General features: G+C 41.4%; 2 protein-coding genes across 2 annotated transcripts; both read right to left on the bottom strand.

Annotated features, from left to right (window-relative positions):
• Positions 1-3,583: 3,583 nt before the first annotated feature.
• mrpl24 (mitochondrial ribosomal protein L24) lies at positions 3,584-5,709 on the bottom strand. The gene is made up of 5 exons (XM_056582424.1): positions 5,246-5,709; positions 5,057-5,152; positions 4,694-4,797; positions 4,432-4,562; positions 3,584-4,098 (listed from the first exon to the last, which is right to left on the bottom strand). Exons 1-5 carry the CDS (start codon positions 5,426-5,428, stop codon positions 3,962-3,964), a joined length of 651 nt encoding a protein of 216 aa, XP_056438399.1. The 5' UTR covers positions 5,429-5,709; the 3' UTR covers positions 3,584-3,961.
• Positions 5,710-6,000: 291 nt separating this feature from the next.
• On the bottom strand, positions 6,001-11,179 carry LOC130375485 (hepatoma-derived growth factor-like). Its single transcript, XM_056582426.1, has 7 exons — positions 11,031-11,179; positions 10,733-10,891; positions 9,521-9,597; positions 9,178-9,316; positions 8,447-8,605; positions 7,797-7,985; positions 6,001-7,697 (listed from the first exon to the last, which is right to left on the bottom strand). Exons 2-7 carry the CDS (start codon positions 10,817-10,819, stop codon positions 7,677-7,679), a joined length of 672 nt encoding a protein of 223 aa, XP_056438401.1. The 5' UTR covers positions 10,820-10,891; positions 11,031-11,179; the 3' UTR covers positions 6,001-7,676.
• Between the last annotated feature and the right edge of the window lie 61 nt (positions 11,180-11,240).

Here is an 11,240-nt window from a genome sequence, read left to right on the forward strand (position 1 = left end):
CCTCCGTTTAAGATGAGGTGAGAAAGGTGGAATATATATGTCACAGATTGGGTTGCATCAACCGTGGGTCGAAAATTAGTGTGCGTGTGCGTGTGTGCGTGTGCGTGTGTGACCTCGGTGACCTTAGCTGGCTACGGGCATGTGAGTGTATTCTTGTAATTTCTGAATGGAAGCAGAGCCCCCCTTTAATAATAATATAAATAACTAAATGCATTATTTATGGCAGGCTTACATGGCCTGAGTGTATAGAACCTATCCTACTCTATAGGCGTAATCTTTAAAATACTTTTTGAAAAATCAGATCATGATTCTGCACTGAAATTCTACACTGGTGATGAAACATGAATCACGTTATCTAAGCTGAACTGGAACCATTCATTATGAATATAGGCTATATCCTCGAAGAAATAAATAGATCACTTTTCTCCCCATTCATTTAAAATGATGTGTATCCTGTGTACAAGAATGCACTGAGAGAAAGTCTAAATTAGATCAAACGTAATCAATAGTTACACAGAAAGTCATGCTTCAGATCTCAGAGGCAGGCTGAAGTTATGGTTTCCAACAACAATAATTACAGTCCAATGTCATACTGCTCCTGCATGAGGTCATTGAGTTGCTTTGCAGTGGGAAACCGTCTCTGAATTAAATGTTTCTTTAATTATTTTTCTTAGTTGTGTACCAATATTGACATCTAAAAGGTGTAATACACGTGTTTACAAGAAGATTAAATGATTTGTGGCTCATTGACAGGTCAAATGTGCATTGGCGGTAGTGTTCTATGTTCATGGTTACCTGGCAAGGATGTTCCGTGGTGGTTGCTAGCATGTTGCTAGGTGCTTGCTCAGTGGTTACTAAGGTGTTTCTAGGCACTTGCCCTGTAGATGCTTTAGGATCTGGGTTGTCTGGGATAAGAGGGTCTTGTGGCGTTGAGTGGCTGCTATGGTACTTGCTATGTGTGGTTGCTAGCGTGTTATGGTTGCTAGGGTGTTGTACATGGTTGCTTTGCGACCGAGCTAGGTGGTTGCTATGGTATTCTGAGTGGCTGCTATGAGATTCCAGATAGTTGCTATGGTGTTGTGGCTGGTTGTTAGGATCTTCTGGGAGGCTTCTGTGATCTTCTTGGTTTTTGCTTAGTCAGCTAAACTGTCTCTTATATACTAGTACCTCCCCTCTTCCCACCAATTTTCCCTGTTCAATGCATTTCTACAGGAGTTTTTTTCGCAATACCTTAGTGTTCCAACAGAACTGTAGGTCTATTTGAATCATCACTTGTAAAACTAACAGCTGTGCTCACTCTGCCTATAAAGTCTCATCTTTTCTGCCTGAATCACTGCCGGGTTCACTCAACTTGGTTACCAGCAATGGTAACCAAATGAATTGACTCACCAAATAAGGCAATGAAAGACAATAGACCAGGGTGGATATTTTGCGCGTCCATGCCCATGACGTGCATGCCCAGACTGATAGTGTTATACTTTTAAATATTACATAGTTACGGCAAAGAAACGCCCACAACCCAACTTTTAAAACACCAGTCACCCCTTGCCTTCATCCCATTATAGTCAAGTCCTGATCCTCATGCAGTGATGAAAAAAAAACCAAACCAATCATTCTCTCCTCCTTTAAAACAGGAAACCTCAAAAGTCTTGTTTCCGCTGACTTGCTTTTTTCCCCCCTCCCTCCGGTGATGCGAGTGGCAGCAGTATTGTGGGATGCAGCCCAAAGAGCTGGGAATAGAAGCCGTGCTCCACGTCATCATCATCCCTGTCTCCTTGTTGCATCACCCAAACCAACGCTTCACCAATCTTTACATGTAACACCGGGCCACCTACTAAAATGTAGGCGACAACACGTGGACAGACAGTGGAACTGTGACGCACTTCATATCCCTGACGCATCCCTTTTGGGCGTTCTAGTAAGCTATAGATGCCTCTGCAGCTGTAGACCTGGTACCTACTAAATTTAGACACAGCATGTATTAATAGGAGAGTGGCTGCAAAAAACGGAGATGACAAGCGAAAAGTAAAGAAGGGGCTATTTTTCTCTATCTCCAGTACACAGATGTTAACATATAGAGCTGAAGTGGCTCTTAGTGACCTGCACAGAAAGCTCATAATCCCATGCTGTGATCAATGGATGGGAGAATTATTGGGTCTTGAAAGCTGACAAGCATCGCATTAAAAGTTAGGATTTATTGCTTGTAAAAACTGTTCCAGGTTTTGTGAGTGTGTTATATCTAATGATAAATTATATTAAATGCTAACTTAATATAACACACTCACACGACCTGTATACAATAGATAAATGATATATATACACATAATATTTTATTGTGTAAGGGCTATGATTAACAGCCCCAGATAAGCGGTTTTAAATGTTTTGTAGCCCTTAGACCAGAAGTTAACAGTCACCCCATATGACTGGAAGGAGTTAAGTATTCTGACAAACCACAGTAATAAGTTTGGGGGAAAGATAGTCTATTGCGGGAAATTGTACCACTATTCCAGTTAATTGGACATCCCAACCGACGATCCCTCATGGCTCAGAATTAAAGCAAACAACCATAAAACAGTAAGGACTGTAGCTAGACATTGATATTGAGCCACAGGTCTGCACAAAGACCATGCTGACTAACCAGAAAGAAAGAACCTTTGAGAAATCACAAGCAATCCAGAGGAGGGCCTGGATCAAATCCCAGCACACAGACTGAGGCATCTGGAAAGTGAAAGATGCCCACGTCTCAGACCGCTACCCTTCCCTTACGCAGCAGCTCAGGGATCAATGACTAAGGACTATGGTGTATTAAATGGCTCTTGTGTGTCTTTTCTTAATGTCTAACAAAGGCAAGGCAGACTAAAAGTGCAAAAACAGCCATAAAATAGGATCCACTTGAGATAAAGTGAAGTGCCTCTTTTTAAACTTTGTATATTTGTTCATTCCCTGTGCCATGCTGATTTCTAATTAATTGGTCAGTGCTCTTTTTAAAGGAGATTATGAGTCATACTTTCCAGTGTCAAACAAGGATAATGGGAGGCTTCTGGTGAAGCTGCTCATTCGTGAAACCTCGTCCACATGGTATTTCCTTTTGGAGTTCCTCCATTACCTGGTATGACTCTGTCTACCAACTTTTGAAAAATAAAAAAAAAACTGAAAAGAAAGTTGTGATGTTGGACACGGCGCCTTGGCAGCTCCGGGACAGTACTACCTTTCCACAGCATTAATTACTCATCGGGGCGCAGTAATACAAGTAAGCTACCTCACACATCATCGGCTTGAGGTGGTTAGATGGGCAGCGGTGGACGGTAGGGACAGAACCCAACATAAACTATGACTAGGCATATTGCAACAGTTGAACCAATCATACCACTGCTGAAACTACTTACAAGCGTGAGCTATCGAAGTGCTTCAACGAGGGAGTCAATGATCGTGTGTTGACTAATAAATGAATGTTATATAATGAACAAAGCTTGCATACAGTAAACATTTATCGAACTTCATGAAATGTAAATGTATTTGCTCCACAATCTTAATGTTCCATTTCGCAATCTTAGGAAGATTTAGGAAAGGATTACCGTCTGCGCCATGTATGAATTGATTGTTTTGCACTGAATGATGTACAGTCCTAAATAAATTCCAAACCTTTACACAACTAGTTTAGGTGTATGATTTATTTTTGTAAAGAGAAAAAAAAAGATAATACCAGCTCTTCTACCATTAATCATTTCAGGTAGAAACCATCTGGGATGCAGGGTATAATGACAACTCTGTTGATGTATTCATTTCCCCCCCATCATGGGTTTCGGCATAAGAAATTCCACATAACCAATGTTGTATGATTGTTATCGTGTCCCATTCCAAACATGCCCCTTCAGCGGTTCGAGAAATAACTCGGCATCTTCACGTGCCGTGGGAAAGAGACAGCGAGTCTGAGTGAGGGCCTCTCTTTGGTTCCTCAAACTCAGTACCAGTAAGACCGCCGGGGCCTACGCTGCTCCTGGATACCCAGCCTCTCCATCACCTCCTCCTCCAGGGTTTTCAACGACGGCACGTAGGTCTTCTCTAGAGTGTCGTCCGGACTGGTGTCTTTCGGCCCGTCTGCAAAGCCATACATGGTCATGGTTCAGAATAATGTCAACAAGGAAATGATGCAATGTCTCGGCAAGCACAGAATTCTAATTGGTGATCCACATTTTGTGCAACTCAGCAAAGCCATAATCACTTAAAGCGGTCAGCGGGATGGAATAAATGTTTTATTGCCCGTAATAACAAGAAGTGTACTTTATGGCGTTATGTCATGTCTACTAGTATTTAGGCCCCGTGAGGATTAAGAAGTCATAATTGAAAGCTGTGCATGAAATAAATATGTCATCTCATCACTACAAAATCAATTTCCATCAAGCCAAAGCCATAACGGCCACCGCTGCACACCTTTCCACTGCTGCGTCACAATGCCATCGCAGCGCTCAGAGATGGGCTTGGGGATGATTCGACCCGTTCTGGAGGAAACCCGAACCTTCTCTCCTTCCTCTGTGAACTTCCATTCTATCGGCGTTGGCTTCCTGAAAAGAGCGCTACGGTCATCAAAACGACTCCCTCGTAAAAACACACATTAGCTATGGCAAAGATTTCTAGTGCCATGGATGTCACTATTAATCGGCTACTGTATTTCTCTAGTTACTGTAAGGATTACCTGTCTGTGGGGTCGATCAGGGTTACGTTTTCTAGCAACAACGGAGCCTCACTGGCTATGTACGTGCCACGGTAGTCCCATGTTTTTCCAATGTACCTGAAATGCTGAGAGAAGAAATGGCAGAGGTACAGAAGTCAAGGCAAGCAGCTGAGTTTACGCATCTCAGCCCATGCTTGGAGAACGTCGTCTGGCTCCATCTAAAGGATTTAAGTAGTACATGTGGGACTATTGAGGAAAGCTATGTTATAAAAAAGAATATTGAGGAAGGTATAACAATATATGTTCGTTTCATTAGCTGTATTATACTGTAAGCATAACAATAATAAACAAACAGTCTTGTATGGGTAAATTAGTTGTTCTTACCGTGTTAAGCCCCTCCAGAACAACCCAGTTTCTTTTTCGGATGACTTGGACCACCTTTCCTTGCTTCCCTTTGTCCTTACCAGCTAGAATCTCAACCTGAAATAGGGTGGCACAGTAACAGACAGTAAAGCATATGTATGCATTCATCTTAATATACTTTTGAAGAGCAAAACAAGTAGTTTAACTCACAGTGTCGCCTTTGAAAACAGACCAGTCTTGAGAGGCTATTGGTTCAATGAACACCTTTCTCCTCTTCTTGCCCAGTGGATTACGCTTTTTTGCTGCTTCTGTCCAAGGCCTGCTCATTCCATAGCGATAGTCCTTGGGCAAAACAACCTTGGCTGCCATCGAAAGAAAAGCTGTAAGACGCATTCTGCTTAACACTGATTGGCGAACAAGTTGTCTTGGTGCGTGTCCAGATTCTCTCCTACTCCTCTTGTAAAGGAACGCTTCGGGGCAATGCTAATATTATCCCGTTTGCTGGATGATGCATATCAATATGTTTCACGATCAGAGCGGTCCCACAAAAATAAGAAAGATTAATTCATTCTAGCTAAATGGATATATTCAGCAGTGCATTGGTCCGGGATGCTCTTGGTTCAATGTCACATGTACACAGGTCAAGAAACGAGTTGGATTTCATCACCGCCCCCTAGTGGAATGGAGGACACGGTTTATAATGTAAACCTGATACAAGCTATTTATTATATCTCCTCCTTATAGTGTGTTCACCTATCCGGATTTGCAAAAAAATCAGAGGAAGTTGAATTGCTTTTTAAATCAGCCAAAGCTTTTTCTAGGCAGGAATCTGTTTCTAGAGGCTGAATAATAATGCTTGTGTTGTATTCATAAGCACACTGTTCTATTCTTCCAAAAAACGTTTGTGTCGACATGCTAGGGAAACTTAATTCAAGATTGATAATAAAAAAGACATAACACAGGTATTTTTCTAATCAACATATTTATTAAATGTACTGTCTACAACTGCTTATACACAGTATACTAAACTTGAATGGTAGTCAGCAAAAACAGAGAAATGAATGCAGAAACATTCCCACTATTAAGTTATTTCTTCAGTAAGTCCTCAGCCATGAAGCCAGGGGCCATATCCCTTCTATGCTCAATAAATCAGTGGCAACAGTAGTGGTTGGTGACATGAATAGAGGATGTCTGCTTGGGAGAACGGCAGTTAAACTTAACCATTCCAGTTTACCATTACTTATGGATTTTTATTTTGTTTTTTTAAAGGATTTAGATCATCATTGATTCCACATTGGATTTATAATAATAAAAACATGTATGAAAGAAACATAATTAACTTTGAAGCAGACTAATCGCGAGGAAGAATGAAAACATAACTGCATTTAATTTAAAAATAAATGAAAAATGCCAACATATGCACGATTAAATGAGATGCCTTTGGGAATGATACAATCAATTTACTTGCGGGCAATAGGGCTTAATTACAGGTTTATATGTCTGGATTCAATTGTATGCATTATCAATGTACTACAGCATTCTTAGCAACTTAGAAATACAAGATACGTTGTACAACCATTTTAAAATGCCCCCCAAAATTTACATTTAAATATAATCCTAAAAACATTGTTCAAAAGTATGGGGGGAAAAAAACAAAGAGCTACATTTAACATCAAAATGCATTTCCAAATGCAATTTCTCCACTTTCTAACACCCAAAATGTACACAATAATATTTGGGAATGTCTGTCTGCTTTCATTAATGCATGTCATCGACAGGGCAATGGGCACAGAGGAAAATCAACAACACCATCAAAATGTTCACTTTATTTTTTTCCTTTTTTAAAAGATTCTTTCCAAAAAAAAACAATACCCTTGTGAAATTGTCTGTGGGATTCAGTGACATTAACAGCACAACATGGTTACCTACTATAAAGCATGCAAAAGCAATCAAAAGAAATAAAGACTTCATAATCAAGTACGTTTCCTACATTGAACAAGACGACATTGTACTAGCGACGACTTTTGTGAAAGATAAATCACTGAAGAAACTGAAATATGTCGAGAGGCTAGGTGAGACAAATGAAAGAGAAATTAAACCTTGACTGCATAAACGCTGTGTTGAGGCTAAGATCGAAAGGTAAGAGATGTACTTTATGAAGCACCGATGTCCCACCAAATGGTCAGACGGGAGATTTAGCGATACATGATTAGGGATGAAAGCATTCTTTCTTTTTATCCACAAAAACACAAGACCATTTTTGGAATTTAAGTATTACTAGAAATGTGTATGTCCATGTTAGCTCACAGAAATTAACCATGTTTGACACCTAGCGTATGTGATTATGTAATTGCACTTGGAAATAAAAAATATATATACACACCACCAAATCCCATGTATAAATGAGCATTAAATTGCTCCATTCAAATTGTTTGAAATCAGATTAGGAAACTTTAAACTCTGGGATATATAATACCCCAAAATGACAAATAAATGTTTTGGTTATTTTTTTTTTCTATACAAACACTTTAGCTTTTAAAACTCTTCTATTGGATAACAGCCGAAATCTAGCATCCTGCAGTGCAATCAATTTGGCGCCTCGGATTCCATTCAATTCCAGGTCCTCGATTTCCATTTGCTGTTAGGCACTCTCCGTCACAGGCTAGAAGGAGAATGGGGGATAGCGCAACAAAATGATTAGTCCATACAATTTCTGAACAATATTGTCTTTCCCTTTTCCCCCTCTTGACAGGTGACGCACCTTATCTGCGCTTAGCTTTTCCTCCACGGGCGCATCGCTCTTAGACTCTGCTTTCGACTCGCTCTGTGAGGAGAGTGCGGCAGATGGAGGCCCCACCACGTTGTTGGCTTTGGCCTCTTGATTGGACTTCTTGTCGTCTGCCTTCGAGTCGCCTTCCCCTCCTGTGTCCTTCAGACGCTTGGGAGAAGCCTAGCAGACGGAAAAGAGGATGAGGCCGGAGCATGCATGACTGGAAGATCACTTTATGTTTTTTTGTTTTATTTCCAGATTAATTTTTGCATTTTTAAGCTTTATAAGAGTGAGATAGACAGGAAAGTATGGGAGATAGAGGGGAGGACAGGCAGCCAGAGGACCACGGGCAGGAATCGAACCTGCGTTGCTGCGATCAGGACTGAGCCTTAATCGTACGTGCCCTACCCAGGGAGCCACGTTTTTAACCATTTAGTAGCGGTTTAGTTATTACCATGTCTTTCTGATTCCTATAGCTACTCTTCACACTGTAGTTAATATTATGCTTTTACTTTGTCATGCTGCACTTGGAATTGTTTGTACTAACCCAACTTGATTGTTTGATTTGATTGTCTTCTGCCTCACTTGTGAAGACGTTAGACCAAAAAGTTCCCTCTTCCAACGGCACCGTGGAAGCCTACCTCCGTTGACTCCCCTGCCTTCCGCTTGGCCCCGCCTCGTTCGTTCTTCTCGTCGATGACCAGGGCACCCTCGTCTTCATCGCTGCTGCCCTCTGCCTCAGCCTTCTCCACGGCAACAGCCTCCTGTTTCCCATCGGCCAAGCTTTCCTTCTCTTCAGCCTAAGTGGGGAAAAGATGTTCATTACTTTTATTTTTCTACAATTAACCCATCATCTTATCTTAGAACAGGGTATTGTTGGTGGCATATTACAGGAGTCTATAGTATTGTATGATGCATGTTAACATTTTCTTTGTGTAGCCTAAATGTAGACACACACTTGGATATTTGATGGAGCACAGTGGTTAAAATTGACCCAAGATTGTGTTCACATTAGCAAATCACAGAATAGCTCTTGATTCTGAACCCTGGTTTTATTGGTTGGTGGTTTTACATAGTCAATCGAGATTTGCAAGTCAAAACTCCCTTGACCCTGGCTGGTTAGGCAAATTGAAAATACATAAATCTCAATTAATGCTTTAACGAGCTTGTGTTGAGTGTCCAACTGGATAGGCTCTCCTCCAGATGTTTTTTATTATTGTTTCCTATAAAACAACCTCAGGGCCATGTTTCAAAAGTTGTTCCTATACATAGCCGATCAAATTGAAATTGCCGTTTAACAAGCATACATAGACAAATCATTGATAGCGTCCGGTTTGCAGCCAGAAAGATGTGACAAGCCTTTGACACGCACCTCGTAGGCCTCATGCGTCACTGTGGGGTTGTTCTCAATCTCCCAGAGTCCCTCACTGAAGCCTTTCCTTTTGGTTGGTTTTCCAAACTTCTCCTTGGATTCATCGTAGGGAAACAGATCTTTGGCCCCCAGGAAGGCCCTGGAGTAGAAAAACATGACACTGATTATTCTGCACCACCTTCCCTCTTCCGTTTAATGGGTTCACAAAAGAACAACTCCGTACATACATACATGCATACTTTTTGCATACAAATATCCCCAAAAATATATACATTGACCTTTTTATGTACATGTTTTTAATAACATGAGAATGGTGCAGCCATCGTGACCACGCTTAACTCACGTTTCATGTGTGCCAAAGAAGAACACCTGATACTTGTTGGAGGGTGACTTCACTGCTCCTTCGGGCAACTCGTCAATCTGTGATCCAACAGATAAAAACGTACCGATCCCATATATATATAAATATGACAGTGAAGTTGTGCCCAAACACATAGTCAATCAGATACAGACACACAACAAGTGTGTGCCATACAGAGTTAGTCACTGTTGAGGTTTCCAGCCTCTTTGAAATGGCCATTCATAGATGAGGCCAGTTTGTCAAGTTACACCAGGTAGGGCATGTAATTAGACAACAAAATACAGTAAAGGAGAGAAATGCTAATCATGGAACAAGGACACAATAATCACGGAACAATATTAAGTGTTATGCATGCACGTTTTACTATAACACTAACACTATAATGTGGATCATTGTATTTCCTAAACTGGTCAAATTATTTTAATAGCCTTTCCCCAGTAATCTAAGGGAATGAATGGAGAGAGGGATACACTGTCACCTACTTTCATTTAAGTGGTGCAGTTTACTCAGAACTACTGTACACAAATTTGAAAGTGGCTAGACAAGTAGCGCCCACGCTCAGTCGGCGGCATTATAGTCTAAAGAACGAGTGGACCATAATCATACTCATACAGGTAGACGCTTCCACTCAGTGGGAAATGTGCAGCTTCTGATAAGAACCGCGGGCAGAAGGGCGATTAGAAACTTTCAATTCTACACTGAACATAAACTAAACATGTTTCCAACAGCTGGTGAGCGACGTGGCTCCTTTTCAAAAGCACCAAATGACCGTTGCCTCTACCCCCCAGCGAATGAACATACACATTCACGTTAGCGCACATAATGTGAACAACAGCATGTGTACCACGAATGCACCTTTTGTTACGTCAAGAGAGAGCCCGCGCCAGAACAACAGCCTACACGCACAGCCATTGGTAGTTGTAGGCGAGCTCGTGCAGTCTTCCTTAACGGATCCCGATTGACACCAAGTGAAACGGACTTGGGTCCAGGCGGCCCGCAACGTCCACGGCCGCCGGAGACGTTTCATGTTTTATAGTGAGCTAACACAACCGAGCTATGCTAATGGTAGCTAACCCACATGAGGCCTTACATGCATGGGCTATGAAAACTGAACAGCCGTCCGTTGTCATCCAACAAAATAAAAAAAGGAGGAAAACAAAACAATCCTGAATGGTTGCTTGCTTGCTTGCTTACCCTCGCAGGCCAATGTGGATATCCCTTCATTTTGGCGAACACCAGATCACCAGGTTTGTATTCCCTTTGCCTATTCGACCTCGGCATGTTGGAAGGAATACGTGGAGATGTATGAGAGCGGACGGTAATAACGCTTGGTTTGGTATCCCGAAAAAACACCTGCAAATAAACAAACAACGCCGTGGTTTGAAGCAATAATATAAAATGCAAGGAAGGAACAACAAATGTGAAGAAATTATATTTCCGCAGTTTTTGTCCCTTCTTATCGATCTAAACGCTAAGAATAATATTCTATAACCTTTAGCTCGCTTTAAAATGGATTTCGGATGATATTTTCCCGGTCTCGATCTTCGCTCTCTTGACTGTTTAGGTTTGAAATTGTAACCCGCTTCCCAATTCGTAGACGCACCCACTGGTTTCAGTGGCAATTAATTCCAGCGCCCCTGTTGGTTGCGTACAGTATGCAACTAATGGACCTCCATTGACAAAATGCATTATTCTTGTTTGG

The sequence above is a fragment of the Gadus chalcogrammus genome, chromosome 22, assembly GCF_026213295.1.
Source record: "Gadus chalcogrammus isolate NIFS_2021 chromosome 22, NIFS_Gcha_1.0, whole genome shotgun sequence".
Taxonomy (NCBI): domain Eukaryota; kingdom Metazoa; phylum Chordata; class Actinopteri; order Gadiformes; family Gadidae; genus Gadus; species Gadus chalcogrammus.